This window comes from Sminthopsis crassicaudata, chromosome 5 (genome assembly GCF_048593235.1).
Source record: "Sminthopsis crassicaudata isolate SCR6 chromosome 5, ASM4859323v1, whole genome shotgun sequence".
Taxonomy (NCBI): domain Eukaryota; kingdom Metazoa; phylum Chordata; class Mammalia; order Dasyuromorphia; family Dasyuridae; genus Sminthopsis; species Sminthopsis crassicaudata.
In genome coordinates, this window is record NC_133621.1 from 272265468 (window position 1) to 272288569 (window position 23102).

Consider the following 23102-nt stretch of genomic DNA (forward strand, 5'->3'; position numbering starts at 1 on the left):
AGTCTATTTGTCTTTCTGGACCTTCAAATTGAAAATAACCAACTTTTAGTTTCCTGCTTCCCTTTTCTTAGTTATCAGTGCTGGCATGGTCTGTTCCTCATTAAAAAATGTGCACTCTACAATAAATATCATCACTTCTCTTCTTCATTCTCAAATTTACCTTTCTACTTTTATGATCTCATCCAATTTTACTTGGATTTTTGCAATTAATTACTACTTGGGTCTTTGGTCTATTCTACACAAAGCTGTCAAGTAATATTCTTAAGGCCATTTTCTGGCCTTCTCTGGCATACTGTATCATTTCAGGAGCAATCACTTCTATGTAATCTCCCTTTCACAATCGTTTTTATGCTCTCCCTTCACTTTTCTAACCTGAAGTTCTTTTTTTCTTCATTCATGCTGGCAATCTTTGGTATTACTCCAATGGTATAGATAGTTGGAATACATGTGCTAGTTTAATTTCTAGGAGAGAGAGATAGTCTATGCTTCTGGATATGAGCAATATTTGTCCTAATATGTGTATTCTGTGGGGGAAATTCTGGATATGAGCAATATTTGTCCTAATATGTGTATTCTGTGGGGGAAATTACTGAATGTCTAGCAATAAAGTAATGGGTTGTTTTTTTTTTTTTTTTTTTGCATCTCAGAAATTAGCAAAGTATACTGTACATAACTCAAGACAAGGTGGGCAGGGAACATCACCCTCAATCTATCAGTATCTAGAGCATCTAGACAAATGTAGACAAAACTCATGGGACCTGGGGGTAAGTAAATATTTATACATAATTATTTTTGTTATTATTTTACATTTGGTCTGTTTTCCTTTAAGAAAATTTCAGGGGAAAAAAAGCCATTTTTCAGGAAAAAAAATAGCTATTTTGTCTAAGTTGAATAAGTTTTGGGATGGATTGCGTCATGAACATAATAGTAGATGCTCTGTTACAAAAGTTGACAATATTTATAAGTACCCCTTTAAAATAAATCAACAAATAATTTTCCGGAAGACTAGTAAAATACAAATGAGAAAAAGAAGAGAGAGCTTATTAACAGATGACCTGAATGGAAACAGGGCAGGACAAAATTTAGAAAAAACAATCAAAATAATGTGGCTTTCAAAGAAAGTAAAGATAAGCAGTATGAACTAAGACATAAGTACAGTAGAATCCTACTGTCAAAGACCTCAGAAGCCAACATATCTTCATCTGTTAAATGTTTGATGCAAGTGATTCCTGCCTCTGCCACCCCCACCCTTTCCCTCTCAATCCACCACCTCCAGTTATTGGAAAAAACCATTTTCTTTAGTTTGTATTTTATCCTATGATCACCTCAGTTTAATATCCTTAATCTATGTAACTGGATTCTAACATGCAGCAAAGTGGCCATCAAAGATATTTCAAATTATATCCTGAGGATCTCAAACCCTAATGCAAGGAAAGGGGTCTTTAGTTGCTTTCTCTTCCTAGTTCCAAAATTCTAGCACCAACTTCTCCCATCTCTGTTTCTCACTTTCTGTTGCCTATTATTTTTCAACTTTTCTTTTAATCACTTTTGTCACTATTTACTGTCTTTAGCTTATAGAGTGTAACGTACAAAGGCAGGAACAGAAACAAGAAAATGCCTTTAGTAAGCAGATCTTTAAGGTTTTAAAAATGAATTTTATAATAATTTTTTTCATTTTTCATTTTGTCCGATAGATTTATCTGAAATAAATAAACCAAAAGGTTCAGAATAAGGGGATAAGAGAGACCAGTGAAGTTTGAGAGGCAGCCCTAGAATGAAGGTGCAAGCCTGAGTCCCAGATTGGTTGTGTGACTATGAACAAGGTACTTTTGGTGCTCTAGACAATTCTCTGTGACCCTGTTTCAATGAAATTACAGGTCTAGTCTGTATCAGCAAAAAGAATTGTGTGACATGGGCACTTTCATAGAAAAGTCATCTGTATAACCAGCTAATTAAACTGAAAAGTAGCTCATTCAATTTGCTCAAACTAAATACCATGCAAGGGCTGGATGCATATTAACAAAGACGATTCGTAGAGCCAATCCGTCACTCCACTTCATACATAGCTATTTCTCTTCTCTCTTTGTGCAATGAATTTCCCTCTCTCCTTCCAATACCACGTCTCTTCCTTATTTTTTCCTGCTCAGACAAGCCTTCAGTGATGCTGCTTATATAAGGCTCTGTGAGTAGGACTAGGACTTTATGCAATTTCTTACCTTTTTGATGGTAGATTTTAATCCAGACCCCATGATCTAGCCCTCATTTCTCCAGCTCCTAAGTGCTATTTTTATTTTTTTAAAAAGAAACCTACCTATCTATAAAATATAATCTTACCTTCATGTCTCAATGGAATACTGTCTTTTATGCTTTGATTTGTGGATGAAAGATGTCTTGCAGATCCTTTCAGATTTTCTGTGGAACACTGATCAGATCGAAAAGGTCAATAAAATAATAAGCCCACTAATGAAAGCACTTCTGAATCTTTGTTGCTGATAAACTTTGAAGAATTTACAGAGAGAAATGAGAGTTCTACAGAAAATAAAACATTTTCTTTAACATTTTTTTTAAAAGAACAACTTCATGCTCATAATTTTCAGGTTTACTCTTCTGTCTTTTTTACTTTAAATGAGATAACTCTGGCAAACATGTGCTGCATGCAGGAGTATACCTTTTCATATAGAAATGGCTACTTTGGAAATAATGATAACATTCTAACTCTGGATATTGCCATAAGATAGTTATATAAATACATATAGTACATACAGTACATGTAAAATACTATTTTGCACCAATTAACAATATGGGAGAAGAAAATATGATTTCAATTGAAAGCACAGTACATAATCCCCTTAGAAGAGGGGGTATATTTGATAGGTCCCTGGGCTTAGAATCAGAAGATTCATCTTCATGAATTTAAATCCTGCCTCAGACACTAGCTGTATGAACCTGGCCAAGTCATTAAATCCTCTTTGCCTCATTTCCTTACTAATAAGGAAATGCAAGAAAACTCCAAATTGGGTCTCATGTCTTCAGACATGACTGAAACTACTGACCAAGGAGGCTTTGTAAAGTGTAGATTGATTTAGATTTATCCTGTCTATCAATCTATCAACCTATCTTTATATATGTTTGTAAATTTGTATATGTTCACATATACACAGGTATACACACACACACACACACATACACACACACACACACACACACATATATATATATATATATATATATATATATATATATATATATATATATATATATATATATATACACACAGAAATAAGAGAGTCAAAAAGCAAAAAATGTATAAAAAGAGAGGAGACTGGGTTTATCTCCCCAGTAGACAGTAGAATTTCTCCTCATCACATAGACATTAAATTTTAGCTTAACCACATATGTATTGTACTAAAACATTCATTGTTGCTAATCCAGTATTCAACACAATTTTCACTTTCTCTAGAGGTCTCCCACGTGTAAATTGTTTTTTTCTTTGTTTAATTTCTTGTACTCATGTTTGATATCTTTAATATATCGCCTCTTTATAGCTTTATAGCTTTAATGATCGCCTCTAAAACTCTTTTGGATCATAATTTTTTTTTTTTATCTATATGGTGATGATATATGGTAAGAAAAGTCTCTAATCTCCATTTTACCTAAACTAGTAAGCATAAGCATACTCATGCCCTTTTCTTGTCTTCACATTTTTTGCCTCTGCCTTTAATTATTTCCAACAAAAAGCTAAGAGCTAGTCCCTTCAACTTAGCCTATCACAGTTATAAAGTGATTGTGGTGTGATCCAGATTTCTGATCCTCCCTTACCAGAAGACATGGAAATCATCCGATTTTATTCTCAAGTATCTAAAGTACAAGCAATCTCTGAGATAACTCCATTGAAATGTTTCCTGACAACACATTAAAAAGTTACCTTACTCTGTAATCATGTGAACCCTCCAACCCTTTCCAACTTCCTCATTTCTCTCCATGGCATGCACATTTTTCCAGGTCCTTAGCTTTAAAAAAAACCTCAGTTATTTCTTTTCCTCTTGCAACCAATTAATAGCTACACACTGCTAAATCATTCTTCAAAATAACCTGTAATGTGCTGTTGTCTCCAGAAACTGCCAATCGCCCTCTGGTCTCTCGACTTCTTCTTCCTCTGGAGAGCCGCCTTAAGTCTGGCCCAGACAAGACTCCCTATCTTTTGAGCGCCACCCTCTTTTATCCTCCCAGAAAATGGGCGTGGGATAACGCAAGGGCTTCTGGGAAAAATTACTTCAACCAATAAACATGCTCCTTCTAAGCATGCAAGCTCCTCCCCAGAAATTCAAAGGGGTTGAACTCCTAGGAAAGACCAGAACTAGAGAATTGTTAAGTACCGACTTAGCCCTTAGTAAGAACCTAATATCTCATTATCTCATTAGCACTTAGTAAGAACCTAACAATAATCTTTACTATTTTCACACCTACTCCAGTTTTTCACCTTACACCCTACTGGAACAACCTCTTTTTGTCTAGGATAAACCTCTGTTCCAGTTAATTTTTGATAATGATCACAAAACGTTTTCCTAAAATAGGTTTCAATATATTATTCTACTGCCTAAGAAACGACTGGCTCCTTGATTCAAATCAAATCTACTCACATTCTTTTTTATGGAAAATAATCTGTGCCTTTTATTAGTGGCCCTCTGAAACAGCTAAATCTTAAGATTTCCATTGCTTGCATTACCATCCTCCTCTCTCTCTCTCTCTCTCTCTCTCTCTCTCTCTCTCTCTCTCTCTCTCTCTCTGTGAATGTTTTCCCGCTTCTTCTCTGTCAATTCAAATATGACCCTATCATTACACCCTAATTATTACCTCTTTCATTACGTCTTTTCTGATTAAACACTACTAACTCTTCCATTTCCCATCTATTGGACTCTGCAGTTGTGTATAGAAGTTACACAGAAATTTGCCAAGAGTTGGCCATAACATCAACTTATGTAGGTCACATCCTCGAACTTATAGGTAAGCTGATCATGTAGTAGGGAAGGAGGCTTCTATTTCTGTAAAGTCTCTTACTTTACTGGAATACCTGGAACAGTGTGAGGTACTATGATACTTGTTGACTCAATGACAGATTAACTGAGAGGCACTTTGACACTGATTAGTTATTGAGGAGTAGAGTACAAAGCATGAGGTCCTGAAGGTTAGGACCATTAAATTCTCTTCTTGGCTGTTCACTAAACTAGCTGTGAGACCATAGGCAAGTTAGTTGACTTCTCTGAGGTGCACCTTCCCTACATCTTAAATGAATAGTTTTACTAGATTATCTCTGAAATCACTTCCAGCTCTAAAATTCCAATTCTAATTCCACCCAGGATTGCAGTGATAAGTAAATAAGCAAATCTAAAATGTAATTTTAAAAGTAACAATCAATATTGATGGTTCAAAATAACTTAATAGAAAATACCTCTGAATCCCAACGTGACTCTTCTTCCTCTTCCAATCTTAATGTTGATATTGTGGCTATAAAATATATGTAAATAACCACAAGAAAAATTGTAATATATGCTATTGAACATATTAAAACTATTTAAATATCTCTACTCATAATTGCTTCAGGAAAAATTAAATGAAAATGACAAGAGACAAAAAATCCCAGGAGACACAGTTAGATTAAGAGAGCAACATTTGGATTTAGGGCTTATGGACAAAGTAGGGTTTTTCAAAAATAGAAGTTAGGAGATAAGTGGTAATTTTATGTTTACGTTTATAGAACATATGCTATAGTTTTATAGAACTTTTTTTTTCAAAAATAGACCACATTTAATAATTTATAATGGCATTTTATCAAAAGAAAAGTTTTGTAAGAATATTCTACAACTTGAGGCGAACCACATTATGGTAGATAGATGGCCAGTTTGGAATTAGACAGTCTTGGGTTTAATTTCTATTGCTGATATTTTGGTTGTTTGACCATGGGCAAGACATTGAACTTCTTAGCCCTTAGGCCACTCTGGGAGACTCTATGCTATGGAACAGTAGTAATGGATTTGACAAGTGCTCTGTCAAAACAAGCTTACTTTTTCTCTCAGCACATTTCTCTTGTAGCTGATCAGGAATATTTGGAATTTCATGAGATATTTGTTTAACAGTATCATTCTTAACTAAAACATCATTTTCCTTTGCTTCCTCTTCTGAGTCTGTTGGATATTCCTATAATTAATGAGAATGAGATGTACAATGTCCCCAGATTTATTCATAAATGCATGGCTAGCACAAATTATGTAAACCTGTCTGCCATACTGCACATGCCAGAAGGTGATGGCTCTAGCAATGAAATCATGCAAAGAATTCAATGTGTTCAATCGCTTATTTTAGACATTTAGTTTACAGAAACTCTTTTCTATAAGTATGAGTTTAGCACAGCACATATACTGATGAATGTTTTGATTATTACTTCAACAAATTCAAATAGTAATAATGGATAAAAATAATAGGATACATAGCTCTTGTTTTCAAGTTATATTAATCTAAAAGGGAAGATAAGATACCATATGACTGGAGGGAAGAGACATAACATCTTGACCATGTTGACTGAATTCTCCCCCCCCCTTTCTCTTTCCTCTTCTGTCACTTTATCTTCATAATTTTTGATTTGTCCTTCATTTTGCCTGCTTTATAATTCTTCTTCTTTCTGAGAGCTCACACATAAATTGTTTGGATCCATCAATGTTTTAACTTTGTGTAAATTTCCCTGAATTTTCTTGTGATGTGACTTCCATTTCTAGAATCCTTCTCATTTCCATGAAGAGGTTATGAGCATAAGAGAAAAGGACAGAGGATGAACACATAGGGGAAAAATATAAGAACACCACCAAATATAATTACCTTTATGTCCAGAAGAGTAGACTTCATCAGGGAAGACTGTGAAAAGCAAGCAGGTGAGGGATGGACAGCATGAGAGCAATGGGCTTGGGATGAAGACTTAGAGAAAGAATCTGTTAAATCTTTTTCATTGTCTGGCTGATTGTCTCTAAGAAAAGCTGTATCTTCTGTATTGACAGTGCGACTCCCTTCTCCTCCTATATTAAAAATGAATAAAAAATACATGAACAAATCTATCATTTTAAGGTAAGCAATAATAATATAAGAGTAGAAATTCTTCAAATAACTTACTGATTTTTGTAATTTGATGAGCAGCATTTAAAACTTTGGCTAAGTTCAATTTTGGGAGTTTCTGCCAAAAAAGTGGTAAGAATAATGAGTATCAATACTAACTTAATTTAATGTAATTTAATTTTAATTTAAAAGTTCACATTTGCTATTGTGATGTATTTAATCTGATCATGATATAGAAAATAAAACTCTTCTGGACTATTTAGTTCACCAAAACTTATACATTAACATTTTGTTTATGACAGTTGAAATTTTAGAAATTTAATATTTAATGTAAATCATTACTGATAACAAAGAATTTTATCTTAAGTCTTTCATTTTAGATTCTTTAGATGTTTTGGAATAGTAAAAAAAAAAGATAGTATGTTACTTTTTTTTAAAAAAGGGAGAGACACATCTGCGTAAAAGTCTCAAAACTGAGGAAACTAGGGAAATGTTGATGTCAGAGTTCCTTTTTCTAGGTCTGGTTGTTGGGTTCATTCATTCTATTCCTTCACCAAGAAAAAATCAAAACCTCCTGCTTGCAAGAGGCTACTATATTGAAAAGAAAGGGCATAAGAACTTTAGTCACATAAGATCCTTAATGCCTTCATTATATAAACTTCTAACTGTGTTATATTGCTTGAACTTTTTTGTGTTTTATATATGTACTTTGAAGGAGTGGACTTTATTCTGTAAAAATTATCAGGATCTAGGAAAAGCTGTTGCAGTCTAATGATGGATATTATATTCTTTACAAGCATGATGTACATCTGATGAAAAAATACATTTAAAACAGATACATTTAAAACAGAAGTCTTGTGTGTCTGTGTGTGTGTGTGTGTGTGTGTGTGTGTGTGTGTGTGTGTGTATGTGTGTATGTGTGGGTATGTTATAGATCTCTGGCAGTTTTGTAAAACTTATGGAAGATTATTCAAAAATATTTTAAGTGCATAAAATAAAAATGTAAGTTTAAATAGGAAATGAATTAAAAATCAGAAAATCACCTATTGTTAATGAGGTCACTACAAATTTATGATATATAACCTCAACCAAATCCTCACTACTTCCAGGCCTACCATGCCTCCTTTATCAATTGACTATCCTACTTTCCACGGCAGCTCTTCCATACTTTTTCATTGTCTCTCAAACCTTCCATGTTTTCCTTCTCCCCCATACTTTCTATTGATTAATTTGCTTCATATTTTACTAAAAAAATTTGAGACATCTGGCATGAGCTCCTTCATCTCTCCTCTTCCACATCTCCTATCATTCCGATGCCTTCTGCCAATATTTCCTTGATCCCTACCTTCCATGATGAAGTAGCTTTACTCCTTACCAAGGTTGAGCTTTCTACTTGTTCAGGTGCTCCTGTGCCATCCCATCTCCTCCAATAGATTTGCCTCCTCTCTCATACCAACTCATTTATTTTAAATTTCTGCAATCTACTAGATCATTCTATCTCTCTTACAAAAAATGTCCATATTGACCATGTGCTGAAAATCTTCCCTAGATTCTTCAATCCTTGCTTCAATCCCCTCTGTTCTTTGTAATACTCTAAGTCACTGCCACCACAATATATCACCTTTTTACTGCAAGCAGCCAGAAGTGTAACCTAGTAAACATTATCAAAATAGACTTTTCAAGAATGTCTAAAGAAAAGGGACTATGAGATTAGAACCCATTATTTACAAAAGAAAAAAATTGTGTCACAAACTCCAAAATATATACCAGAAATAAAAGGAAGGAAATGGATATTTGGACAAAAATAATGGTTAGAGCACTAAGGCTGTAGTCACAAAGATCTGAGTTCAATTTCTGTTTCAGAGACTTATTAACTATGTGACCCTGCACCCATCCCAATTAACAGATGTTTGCTTCAGTTTCCTCATCTGTAGAATGGTAAAACAGAGGTAACAGTACTTACCTCTGAGGTCTGTTGTGTGAATCAAATGTAATGTGCTTAGTATAGTGTCTAGCATGGGGTAAGTGCTAAATAAACATCTATTATTTATTAATTTTATATAGACCATTAATAATCCAACAGATTCACCATGAAGAAAAATGATTATCAACTCATATTTTTGTGTGTAAGTTACTCTATTAGGAGACAAAAAAAAGATGCTCTTTTCCCAAGGAGTTATAAAATATTTACACCAATAACTAAACATAAAACAGTGTGGAAAATATGTTATTAATAGTCATCAAAAGATAGAGAGCTTACTTCCATAGAAGAAGGGAGAAAGACATGGGATAAAGGAAGATTAGTCTATAATTTACAGGGTCAACAGGTAAATGATACAGAAAGACATTTTAGAAAGAAGAAACTCTTGGAGGTTCAAAAATATAAAGCATATTCAGACAATAAAATTTCTATGGTGCTTAGGATTTCTTTAGGCAAACAGTGAAAGGTAAGATCTGTAAGTAAGATTTATACCTCATACTCTACAGTATAATAAACTCTACTAATAGTAATTAATTAATTATTTTTGATGAGGCAAATGCAATTGGGTTTAAGTGAATTGCCCAAGTTCACACAGCTATTATATGTTAAGAGTCTGGGAACTCAGGTCTTCCTTATTCCAGGGCCACTCCTCTAACCACTCATCCATATAACTGTCTGTATTAATTTAAATATTTAAAATTAAAACCTGTAATAAATAGAATAAGATTTTTGATCCCCTATGCAAGATACACTTCATCAAACTGGAGTACTGGAGACAAAATCAATAGGTTTGACTATACAGAGATCTGTATATTCAATATGCAATACATACATTCATCCCTCAATATTTATGTGCTTTAACTTTTACAACTTCAAGCATTTATGTGATGTAGTTTATAACCACATGTTCACTTTCATAATAACAACTTGGATGCACAGTAGAGAAAAAAATGAAAGCTACAATGCTGCAAATTTGTGGAATAGCTGATACCTACTATGCCCTTCAATGAACTCTACACATTCCATTGCCTATGCAAATTTATTTGTCGGCACTTAAAAGTCAAGGTTCCTATTGTTATTATGTTCCCAAAACCTAGTGTAAATCCTTTGAATAAGAACATTACTTAAATATATCCCATTATAAAAAGAATATTTAATAACATAGATTAGGACACACTGAAATGAGATTTTTTTTTCTTTTAAAGACAAATTTTAAACATAAACCTTACAAATCACACAACAATCAAAGTATAATCAGTTCTAGGATAATAAGATTATATAGCTTAGAAAAAATACATATTAAACAGTTTTATTATATATATGTATACACATACACACACATATAAATATATGTAGTATAAAATATATGTAATTCACAGTGTCAGGAATACCAATACAAGCAAAAGGAAAGAGTCAAAGATAAGTGGTTCACCAGGGGGCATGTCAGAAAATTACTTCAGATAGTAGGAGGCTGTTCGGTTTGAAATAGTATGATGACTCATCTCTAGTTAAAGATTATGAACTCTTTTCCATATGTTCAATGTATAGTTGACTCTCAAGTCATTTTCTAACAATGTTACTTCCATGACAAGTGAATCTAGACTGTATCTGATACATATCTCTAAATCTAGCAAAATACCTCAAAATGAAGAAATGAACGAATTAACTTCATGAAAAATGTTCCAAATTGTCCAAGACTCAGAGAAATTTAAAAATTAACACGTTTATTATATCAGCTAGAAGGTCAAAAATTGCAAAGAGGGAAGAATTCTGGGAATATGGAGGAGTCAGTTGGTAAATTTCAAGCTCTCCAGATTTTCCCCACAAATAGAACAACTTTTTGCCTCAGATCGAACAGATTGGTGAAAGATCAAGATGACTTGGAAAAGAAAAGGGGTTCTGATATAACTCAAGATGATCTAGAAAGATCCAAGCCTGAAGAGTAATCTGTTTGAACTGCAAAGACCTCCAGGGTAGTCCCACAGAAACATCAAGTGGGGACCCATCGGCTAGCTGGGTATAGCTGGAACCATAGAGACTTTTTGTCAAATTGAAGTTTTAATCCAGAAGACAATGAAAATCACCTGATTGGGAATGCCAGGCTCTATTGTGCTGCTGAAACAAGGCCCTGGGTGAGAGACATTGGGAAAAAACTAAAAATAAAATCCATCCAAGAAAAATAAGGAGATGGGAAAAAGTAAACCAACTAGAACAGGAGGTACAGAGTCTCAAAGATGAAATTAATTGAAAATTAGAATTGGGCAAAAGGAAGCCAGTGAAGCTATGAGAAACCAAGAAACAACAAAACAGATTGTAAAGAATGAGAAAATAATGGAACAGAATGTGAAACATCATATATGAAAAAGAAAATATGGGAGTAATTGGACTGCAGAAAGCTGTGACCAAAAAAAGGACTTGACAAAATAATGTAGGAAATAATCCAAGAATATTATCCTGGGGTGATAGAACATGAGGGGAAAGGAAAAATAGGAAAAATCCACTGAACACCACCTCAAAGAGATCATTTATAGAAAACACATGGAAATATTTCTACCAAATTTTGTAATCTCCAAATTAAAATGAAAATGTTTCAAGAAGGAAGAACAAATGATTCAAATATGCTGGAGTTATAATTAGAATTGTATAAGACTTAGTAACAGGTAAAATAAAGGATTGTACATTCTGGAATCAATCTATTCACCAAAAAAAAAAAAAAAAAAAAAAAAAAAAACCTAGGCCTGGGGTGAAAAATATCATATCCAGACAAATTACCTATAATTTTGAATGAGAAATATGGATATTAAATGAACTTGCAAATTTTCAGGACTTTCTATCAGCCAAACCTGAATTTAACAGAAAATTTAATATATAAGAGCCAATATCAAAGATCACTTTTAAGAAACTCAACATAGACAAACTGTTGAATCATCAAAAAATTATTTTTTTACATGGGAAACATAAACTATACGTCTAAGATTCACATCAACACTAGGGTAGCTCAAAAGAAAGATAGGCAGAGTTAAAGTGAAGGACAAGGTAAATCATGTTATACAAATGAGGTGTAGAATAAAAATAGGAACAGGCATTAGACCAAAGGGAAGAGGGCTCATAGTTCTGAAAACCTACTCACATTGGGAATGGGTTCAATAGGCAAACACTACATATACACTATGAAGAGTATAGCACCTTCCAAAATCTATAAAGAAATAAGGGCAGAAGGATGAGCAAATGAAGAAACAAAGGGTAAGGAATAAGACAAAGGAGGAATCCTTGAATGGGGAGGGGGAGGTTAAGTATTAGCAAGGCAAGTTATAGAGTAGAATATTAAAGAGTCAACAGGAATAGTTGTATGTATGTGGTGTGTGTGTATGTGTGGTGTATCTACATAAATATATCTTTTTTTAACTGTAGTTTGCTTTAGGGTAGGGGAGGGGATTCAAGGGGAAAAAATACGGAAAGTAAATAAGTTATACAGCAGACAACCAAAGAACAAAATACAAAGAAGTAAAAATAATGGAAATTCATGAAATATAATTTCTTCTACTAATAACGATATATATATACATATATCTATGTATATAGATATATGTGTATATATATATACAAATATCTATATCTATAACTATCTATCTATATCTATCTATCTATCTATACTTTCTTGATCTATTAATTCGTTGTTACATATTTTGAATCCTCGGAGGTTTTTCAAGGTCCATGACAATGTTCTCTTTTGTTTTGCTTTATTTTGTTTTGTATTCCTTTTGTTTTTTCTTACTCCATTTTTTACGATTTAAATTTTAAAATTAAATAAAATTTAAAAAATAAAATGCCATAGAAAAACAAACAAACAAACAAAAATAACTTCAAATAATGGGAAATCCTGTATACCACTAAGCGGACTGCACATTGATCCAGGTGTTTTAGAAAACCACATACAACACTCATAAATCTGATTGCATTACTGAGAATTCATCCTCAAAAGAGCAAAAGAAGGAAAATAGGATCTATATTGACAAAAATATGGAAGTCACCTGTGTAATCAACATTAAGGGAACATTATGGAACAAATCACAGATTTGGATCTAGAAAGCACCTTGAATATCATCTAGGAAACAAAGATTTTTAAAATGTCATTCATTTTAGAGTGGCAGTCATAAGATATGAAGCCTAGTCCTCTACTCCAAATCTAAGATTCTTTTCAGTGCATTGATAAACACAAAGGTACAAGGAAATATGGAGAGACATAGAAATATTAGCAGAAGGTAAATTTTATAAAAGTTTATTTCATTTAGTTTTTCAGAAAAAAAAAAAAAACAACAAACAAAAAAAATAAGCTAGAAGTGGGGAACTTGAAAGAAAACTTGAAACAGAATAAAAGCTTATATGCTTTAGAATCATTTGGGTTCATTTAACTCCATGTGGATCTTTAGTGTTAAATACTAGAGAAATTGTATACTATTGTTTGCAATTTTTTAAAATAAAGCAAAACATCCTCCAAACAGAAAAAATTAATAAAGAAACTTTACCTTTGTATCAAAATCCAGTTCATCATCTGTGCTTAGCCAAGCCTTATCAGATCCTGTATTGTCAGAGAATCTTTCAAAAAAAAATAACCCAAAATTAGTACATTTCCAGAAATCAGTCATCAACAATTGCTGTTCAGTTGTTGCTTTGCCACCAAATGATACATTACAAAGGACGTGTTAATTGATCAGGGTATTATCAATGATTCCTATTCCAAGATTTATTTTGACTAAGAAGAAAATAATGTAGAAACTATCAGTCAGTCTGTCCTCCAGAACAAGATTATTTTTAATTTTTACACTCTTCTAAAGTTGACAAATGAACACAATGGGACATTATAAAACACAGAACCAACAAAACCCTGGAAATTGTAACATGTCACTTCTCCAAGCCTTCCCTACTTGGTTCTGAGAAACTTTCACTGACTTATTTTTTCTTACCCCCCCAACTGGTTTCAGCATCTGACTTTGTGATCCCATTTGTTTTTTTTTGCCAAAGGTACCAAAATGACTTGCCATTTCTTTCCCCAGTTCATTTCACAGATGAGGAAACTGAGGCAAATAGGATTAAGTGAGACTTGCCTGGAGTCACAAGATAATAAGTATGTGATCCAGATTATAATTCATAAATATGAGTCTTCTTGATTCCAAGCCCAGGATAGCACCCACTACTTTTCCTAACTGCCCTTCAGATATGCGAGTAGGTCATACTTTCCAAAATGTATGACTCAGAAAAGTTTTAAGCATTTATCTTCCTTGCTAGATACAAATTTTACACCTGCTGTGGTAATCTGCCTTCAAAGAATTGCAACTCACTTGGGGTGGAAGGGGAGGGTAGTTGGGTCTAGAATTCAAGGAGGATGGGGTATATCACTTATGATGGACTGGTGCAGGGAACTTCCAGACAGGAAATAATGTAGATGGACAACTGTTGTGTCTGAGTTGCTGGGGGACACTTGCTGAAAATGACAAAGGATGAATCCATTCTATCTTTATTCCCATTCCCACTCCTTGTCCACTGACCCTAAGGTTCTCTTCCCAGCTCTTTAGGATCTATTAGCATCAAGACATCTTCCCCCCCCTTTTTTTTTAAAGCTCTATTTCCTTGCTAGCATCCCTGATTTCCTTTTCCTTCTCCTTAAAAGTGCCCACAGATTTTTCTTGTTTTGTCTTGTTTTTTTTCTTTTTCTTCTCTTCTCAGTTGTATTCCTTCTCTTTTTTTCTTATAGTCTTCATTTTGTCTTTGTTATGTCGTCCTCCATCTTTTCAAATCCTCCTTGGACTCAGCTCCTTTTTTTCCTTTAGCTGGAATCTTTCTCCTTCAAGTCACTTCAATTTCTCCTGAAATTCAAGACTCCTGAATTTTATTAACTTTCAATCTCTATTTTCCAAGTTCTTAAGGCTTCAAAAATCATATTCGCATTTGCTTTTCCTTAAATTCAGATCTAAAAGAGGTCATTCTGTCCCCATTAATAGGAATAATGTAAATTTTGCAATATGTCCATCAGCCATAATCCCATGCAAAAGGAGATCAGTTTCCTGGGACTGTCTTGTTAGAATATCTAAGACTGACTCAATCATCAAGGCAATTTACAGGAGAATTTGTTCTTACCCAGCCCCTTTCCTACCCACTCCCTAACTCCTTGCTAATGGTGTCTTTACTCCCTAGGTCAAGTCCTTATTTCCCTCTCGCTCTTCCCTCTGATTTTAAAAAGCCATGTTACTTGAAGTATCTTGCTTTATGATTTATATGATTTAGCCCATACGCTGTTTCACATTAACAAATGCCATTGTTTGTGATTGTGATAAATATTTCGGATGAATTTGTCACATTAGGAACTGCTCTCCCAGCCTGGTACCTTGGTGCTTTATATATGTGGTACTTCTCTTCATTCTTTGGATAAAAATAGTTAGAAAGGTACGAAATGTTCAGCTTCTTGGTATCACAGGATTCTTCCCACCAACCTCCTGACACAATCACTCCCTGTTTTCCCTCTTTTAGGTTCTCTATTTATTTTTAATTTAAAAAAATCATTTCTACTAATACTTGATTCTACTTGATCATCTAGAAAGTGGAAAGGGTTTTTTCCCCTAGACTTTTCATCCCTTTTTGTAGTAAGACTAAGTCATTGACAGCAATAAAGAGCGCAGAATCTATAGGTCACTGAAAAATAAACATTCTGTGAAGTGGGAAAATAAGCTCACTAGAAGTGAGATACTTAGTCTTTGATCATTACTGCTAATGGCTTTTACAGTTAATGCTCTGCTACATCTGTTTGCTTTTATAGCATCTCTAGAGAAATTGTTTTTTAAAAAAGGTTTACCACTTCTTATGATACAATGCCAGTTTGCCCACATGTCTCTTAACTGGGAAAAAAATATTCCTGCTAAAGTCAAGAGTTTCAAGCAGAAAGTACTCACCAGACACTTTCTTCTTTTCTATTGCTTCTCTCCTTGCTGAGAATTTTCCAATACCATTTCTTGTCTTAACTTAGGATCCTGGTCCCAGTGACTAATTCCCACTCCATCTTGATAATTCCTTCAACTGAGCACTTAGATAAATTTCCACAAGTATAATATGATACATCTTTGCATTGCAGATGTGCCTCAAAAGGCTTGCTAGGAATTCATTCCAGGTGGCTACTATGTGGTGTGGCCATATGGAACATAGCGGTTCATTTTTTCATTCATTTATTAACTATTTGCTAATAGTTATATAAGGGCATTGTGGATAAGAAGTAAGAAGTGGGTAAAAATATTGTGGATTCAAATTCTTCCTTTGTCACATACTGATTTTGTAGCCCAAACAAGTCACTTAATCCTTCTGCATTCCCAGGCAACACTCAACACAGAGCAGTTGCCAATCTCATAAATAAGCATACATGCTTACACATACAGTGTGCATAAATACATATATGTATGTGTTTATATATTGGCATATTATTTGTATATTATGCGTATATACACATATATACATACATACACATAATAATGTACATATATAGATAAATGCATATACACTCGTACCAATTAGAGTTAAGTAAACCTAATTTTTTGAAAGATAAACATGGATTAATGTGATAGTGGAAATTGGTGAAATAAAAGATATAGCTTTTGGAGGCATAAGAGTCTGCTTTGCTCTTGATTGAAAAGCTCATGGAAGACTAGTTCAAGAGGATTAATTAAAAGAAATGTAAAACTGCTATGAACCATACCTGCTTATAGAGTCTTCTACAATACCATCTTCTGCTATTATAGAAAAAATTAAAATACAATTAAAATTTGATACATAAATAGAATATGAAAAGCATACTTTTAAAAAACTTCTATAAAGCGTAATATGAAAAGCATAATTCTAAAGCCATTGTATAGTGTACTTTTTGAGCAATAACAATATGATTTAAATGGAATTGCGTCAAATAAGATAAATGTAGTATTATTATCTTTTAGTAGAACGAGGTGGGTCTTAAAGTATTGGATATCTGTCAATGATCTGGTTACATTAACTGCTTCACACTGACAGAGCATGTTATCTCTTTCCCAAGACAGAAGGTAAATACCATTAATGGTGAATTTTCCCAAATGGAGTTACATCAGATTACCTCTAATGTCCAATTCCAAGTTTTTAAGTCCATCTTCTAATCGTTTTTTTAAAAGGGAAAATATTACTTAAAAATAAAGTTTCTAGACATTTCCCCTAAAGCATACATTTCAAAAATTATAAGGGCAAAAATAATGTGAAGAAAACAATTTGAAGACATTAGAACACTATTTTAATGTGAGTTACGGCTGTTACTAATCAGAAGAGAATAAAATACAAAAGAATTAAGTTATCAAAATGTGCATACCCTTTGACCGAGCAGTGCTACTATTGGGCTTATATCCCAAGGAAATGCAAAAGAATGGAAAGGGACCTGTATGTGCCAAAATGTTTGTGGCAGCCCTTTTCATAGTGGCTAGAAACTGGAAAATGAATGTATGTCCATCAATTGGAGAATGGTTGAGTAAATTATGGTATATGAATGTTATGGAATATTATTGTTCTATAAGAAATGACCAACTGGAGGAATACAGAGAGGCTTGGAGAGACTTATATCAACTGATGCTGAGTGAAACGAGTAGAACTAGGGGATCATTATACACTTCAACAATGATACTGTATGAGGATGTATTCTGATGGAAGTAAATATCTTCAACATAGAGAAGAGCTAATCCAATTCCAATTGATTCATGATGGACAGAATCAGCTACACCCAGAAAAGGAACACTGGGAAATGAGTGTAAACTGAGAGCAATGCTTTTTGTTTTGTTTTGTTTCTCTTCCCAGATTATTTTTATCTTGCGAATACAATCCTTCCTTTGCAACACCAACAACAAAATTCGGTTCTGCACACATATATTGTACCTAGGATATACTATAAGATATTTAATATGTATGGGAATGCCTGCCATCTAGGGGAGGGGGTGGAGGGAAGGAGGGGAAAAACTCGGAACAGAAAGGAGTACAAGGGATAATTTTGTAAAAAAAAAATTACCTATGCATATGTACTGTCAAAGAAAATATTATAATTATTAAAAATTAATTAAGAAAATAAATAAAAGAGGTATAAAAATAATTATGCCATCTCCATGTTATTGTCCAATAACTCTGCTCTTTTTTGTTTGTCTAATTAACAAACTTAATTTATAGTTACTTCAGAAACCTTTTTTTTTTCCGGCTTTGGGCCTAACTCTCTACCAAAACTTCTTACTCCAAAGTTATTAATGGTATCTTAACTGCTAAATCAGGTTAGATTGTTGTCAGTCTATCTTCTTGACCTTATCGCCTCAGATACTAGGTCATTATAAAAATCTCTTACTTCTTTGTTGCTTATCTCATGCTATTATCAGAATTTCATTGGGAAGTGGTCAGAATAGATTATACCATATTATCTTCACATTTTGACAGAGTTATTAGACCTACTGACCAAGGGATTATTGTTATTATTATATACCTAAATTTCAGCAAAGTACTTGACAAATTTCATGTCATCTTTGTGAACACAAACTCAAACACAAATTAGGAGTAAGTTTTTCAGAATTTGTTCAGAATTATTTTCTGAATTATGTATGTTCAGTATCTATATAGCTTCCAAAAAAAGCTAGAACAACCTGATATTTCATTAGAAGAGAGGTACTTTCTTCCAGAAGGAGTCTGGTTGACTTCTGCTTTTATTGGAAAACAAGTGAATTTTAAAAGGTTCTGTATTTCTCAGTCTATTTGTCTTTCTGGACCTTCAAATTGAAAATAACCAACTTTTAGTTTCCTGCTTCCCTTTTCTTAGTTATCAGTGCTGGCATGGTCTGTTCCTCATTAAAAAATGTGCACTCTACAATAAATATCATCACTTCTCTTCTTCATTCTCAAATTTACCTTTCTACTTTTATGATCTCATCCAATTTTACTTGGATTTTTGCAATTAATTACTACTTGGGTCTTTGGTCTATTCTACACAAAGCTGTCAAGTAATATTCTTAAGGCCATTTTCTGGCCTTCTCTGGCATACTGTATCATTTCAGGAGCAATCACTTCTATGTAATCTCCCTTTCACAATCGTTTTTATGCTCTCCCTTCACTTTTCTAACCTGAAGTTCTTTTTTTCTTCATTCATGCTGGCAATCTTTGGTATTACTCCAATGGTATAGATAGTTGGAATACATGTGCTAGTTTAATTTCTAGGAGAGAGAGATAGTCTATGCTTCTGGATATGAGCAATATTTGTCCTAATATGTGTATTCTGTGGGGGAAATTCTGGATATGAGCAATATTTGTCCTAATATGTGTATTCTGTGGGGGAAATTACTGAATGTCTAGCAATAAAGTAATGGGTTGTTTTTTTTTTTTTTTTTTTGCATCTCAGAAATTAGCAAAGTATACTGTACATAACTCAAGACAAGGTGGGCAGGGAACATCACCCTCAATCTATCAGTATCTAGAGCATCTAGACAAATGTAGACAAAACTCATGGGACCTGGGGGTAAGTAAATATTTATACATAATTATTTTTGTTATTATTTTACATTTGGTCTGTTTTCCTTTAAGAAAATTTCAGGGGAAAAAAAGCCATTTTTCAGGAAAAAAAATAGCTATTTTGTCTAAGTTGAATAAGTTTTGGGATGGATTGCGTCATGAACATAATAGTAGATGCTCTGTTACAAAAGTTGACAATATTTATAAGTACCCCTTTAAAATAAATCAACAAATAATTTTCCGGAAGACTAGTAAAATACAAATGAGAAAAAGAAGAGAGAGCTTATTAACAGATGACCTGAATGGAAACAGGGCAGGACAAAATTTAGAAAAAACAATCAAAATAATGTGGCTTTCAAAGAAAGTAAAGATAAGCAGTATGAACTAAGACATAAGTACAGTAGAATCCTACTGTCAAAGACCTCAGAAGCCAACATATCTTCATCTGTTAAATGTTTGATGCAAGTGATTCCTGCCTCTGCCACCCCCACCCTTTCCCTCTCAATCCACCACCTCCAGTTATTGGAAAAAACCATTTTCTTTAGTTTGTATTTTATCCTATGATCACCTCAGTTTAATATCCTTAATCTATGTAACTGGATTCTAACATGCAGCAAAGTGGCCATCAAAGATATTTCAAATTATATCCTGAGGATCTCAAACCCTAATGCAAGGAAAGGGGTCTTTAGTTGCTTTCTCTTCCTAGTTCCAAAATTCTAGCACCAACTTCTCCCATCTCTGTTTCTCACTTTCTGTTGCCTATTATTTTTCAACTTTTCTTTTAATCACTTTTGTCACTATTTACTGTCTTTAGCTTATAGAGTGTAACGTACAAAGGCAGGAACAGAAACAAGAAAATGCCTTTAGTAAGCAGATCTTTAAGGTTTTAAAAATGAATTTTATAATAATTTTTTTCATTTTTCATTTTGTCCGATAGATTTATCTGAAATAAATAAACCAAAAGGTTCAGAATAAGGGGATAAGAGAGACCAGTGAAGTTTGAGAGGCAGCCCTAGAATGAAGGTGCAAGCCTGAGTCCCAGATTGGTTGTGTGACTATGAACAAGGTACTTTTGGTGCTCTAGACAATTCTCTGTGACCCTGTTTCAATGAAATTACAGGTCTAGTCTGTATCAGCAAAAAGAATTGTGTGACATGGGCACTTTCATAGAAAAGTCATCTGTATAACCAGCTAATTAAACTGAAAAGTAGCTCATTCAATTTGCTCAAACTAAATACCATGCAAGGGCTGGATGCATATTAACAAAGACGATTCGTAGAGCCAATCCGTCACTCCACTTCATACATAGCTATTTCTCTTCTCTCTTTGTGCAATGAATTTCCCTCTCTCCTTCCAATACCACGTCTCTTCCTTATTTTTTCCTGCTCAGACAAGCCTTCAGTGATGCTGCTTATATAAGGCTCTGTGAGTAGGACTAGGACTTTATGCAATTTCTTACCTTTTTGATGGTAGATTTTAATCCAGACCCCATGATCTAGCCCTCATTTCTCCAGCTCCTAAGTGCTATTTTTATTTTTTTAAAAAGAAACCTACCTATCTATAAAATATAATCTTACCTTCATGTCTCAATGGAATACTGTCTTTTATGCTTTGATTTGTGGATGAAAGATGTCTTGCAGATCCTTTCAGATTTTCTGTGGAACACTGATCAGATCGAAAAGGTCAATAAAATAATAAGCCCACTAATGAAAGCACTTCTGAATCTTTGTTGCTGATAAACTTTGAAGAATTTACAGAGAGAAATGAGAGTTCTACAGAAAATAAAACATTTTCTTTAACATTTTTTTTAAAAGAACAACTTCATGCTCATAATTTTCAGGTTTACTCTTCTGTCTTTTTTACTTTAAATGAGATAACTCTGGCAAACATGTGCTGCATGCAGGAGTATACCTTTTCATATAGAAATGGCTACTTTGGAAATAATGATAACATTCTAACTCTGGATATTGCCATAAGATAGTTATATAAATACATATAGTACATACAGTACATGTAAAATACTATTTTGCACCAATTAACAATATGGGAGAAGAAAATATGATTTCAATTGAAAGCACAGTACATAATCCCCTTAGAAGAGGGGGTATATTTGATAGGTCCCTGGGCTTAGAATCAGAAGATTCATCTTCATGAATTTAAATCCTGCCTCAGACACTAGCTGTATGAACCTGGCCAAGTCATTAAATCCTCTTTGCCTCATTTCCTTACTAATAAGGAAATGCAAGAAAACTCCAAATTGGGTCTCATGTCTTCAGACATGACTGAAACTACTGACCAAGGAGGCTTTGTAAAGTGTAGATTGATTTAGATTTATCCTGTCTATCAATCTATCAACCTATCTTTATATATGTTTGTAAATTTGTATATGTTCACATATACACAGGTATACACACACACACACACACATACACACACACACACACACACACATATATATATATATATATATATATATATATATATATATATATATATATATATATATATATAAACACACAGAAATAAGAGAGTCAAAAAGCAAAAAATGTATAAAAAGAGAGGAGACTGGGTTTATCTCCCCAGTAGACAGTAGAATTTCTCCTCATCACATAGACATTAAATTTTAGCTTAACCACATATGTATTGTACTAAAACATTCATTGTTGCTAATCCAGTATTCAACACAATTTTCACTTTCTCTAGAGGTCTCCCACGTGTAAATTGTTTTTTTCTTTGTTTAATTTCTTGTACTCATGTTTGATATCTTTAATATATCGCCTCTTTATAGCTTTATAGCTTTAATGATCGCCTCTAAAACTCTTTTGGATCATAATTTTTTTTTTTTATCTATATGGTGATGATATATGGTAAGAAAAGTCTCTAATCTCCATTTTACCTAAACTAGTAAGCATAAGCATACTCATGCCCTTTTCTTGTCTTCACATTTTTTGCCTCTGCCTTTAATTATTTCCAACAAAAAGCTAAGAGCTAGTCCCTTCAACTTAGCCTATCACAGTTATAAAGTGATTGTGGTGTGATCCAGATTTCTGATCCTCCCTTACCAGAAGACATGGAAATCATCCGATTTTATTCTCAAGTATCTAAAGTACAAGCAATCTCTGAGATAACTCCATTGAAATGTTTCCTGACAACACATTAAAAAGTTACCTTACTCTGTAATCATGTGAACCCTCCAACCCTTTCCAACTTCCTCATTTCTCTCCATGGCATGCACATTTTTCCAGGTCCTTAGCTTTAAAAAAAACCTCAGTTATTTCTTTTCCTCTTGCAACCAATTAATAGCTACACACTGCTAAATCATTCTTCAAAATAACCTGTAATGTGCTGTTGTCTCCAGAAACTGCCAATCGCCCTCTGGTCTCTCGACTTCTTCTTCCTCTGGAGAGCCGCCTTAAGTCTGGCCCAGACAAGACTCCCTATCTTTTGAGCGCCACCCTCTTTTATCCTCCCAGAAAATGGGCGTGGG

The 23102-nt window shown here is 33.7% G+C and overlaps 1 protein-coding gene across 5 annotated transcripts in view; it reads right to left on the reverse strand.

Moving 5' to 3' along the window:
- Positions 1-23102, reverse strand: part of LOC141544668 (uncharacterized) — a 136130-nt gene that overhangs the window by 59522 nt on the left and 53506 nt on the right. For all 5 annotated transcript variants that reach the window (XR_012482752.1, XM_074271070.1, XM_074271072.1 and 2 more), the window contains 8 exons: positions 21193-21280; positions 16821-16854; positions 13609-13678; positions 7159-7219; positions 6871-7064; positions 6063-6195; positions 5450-5505; positions 2335-2422 (listed from right to left, as the gene is read on the reverse strand). Coding sequence is in view for 4 of the 5 variants with exons in the window: in XM_074271070.1 (XP_074127171.1) it covers positions 2335-2422; positions 5450-5505; positions 6063-6195; positions 6871-7064; positions 7159-7219; positions 13609-13678; positions 16821-16854; positions 21193-21280 (724 nt within the window). In the remaining variant the exon portion in view is untranslated. The remainder of the gene's footprint in view (positions 1-2334; positions 2423-5449; positions 5506-6062; positions 6196-6870; positions 7065-7158; positions 7220-13608; positions 13679-16820; positions 16855-21192; positions 21281-23102) is intronic.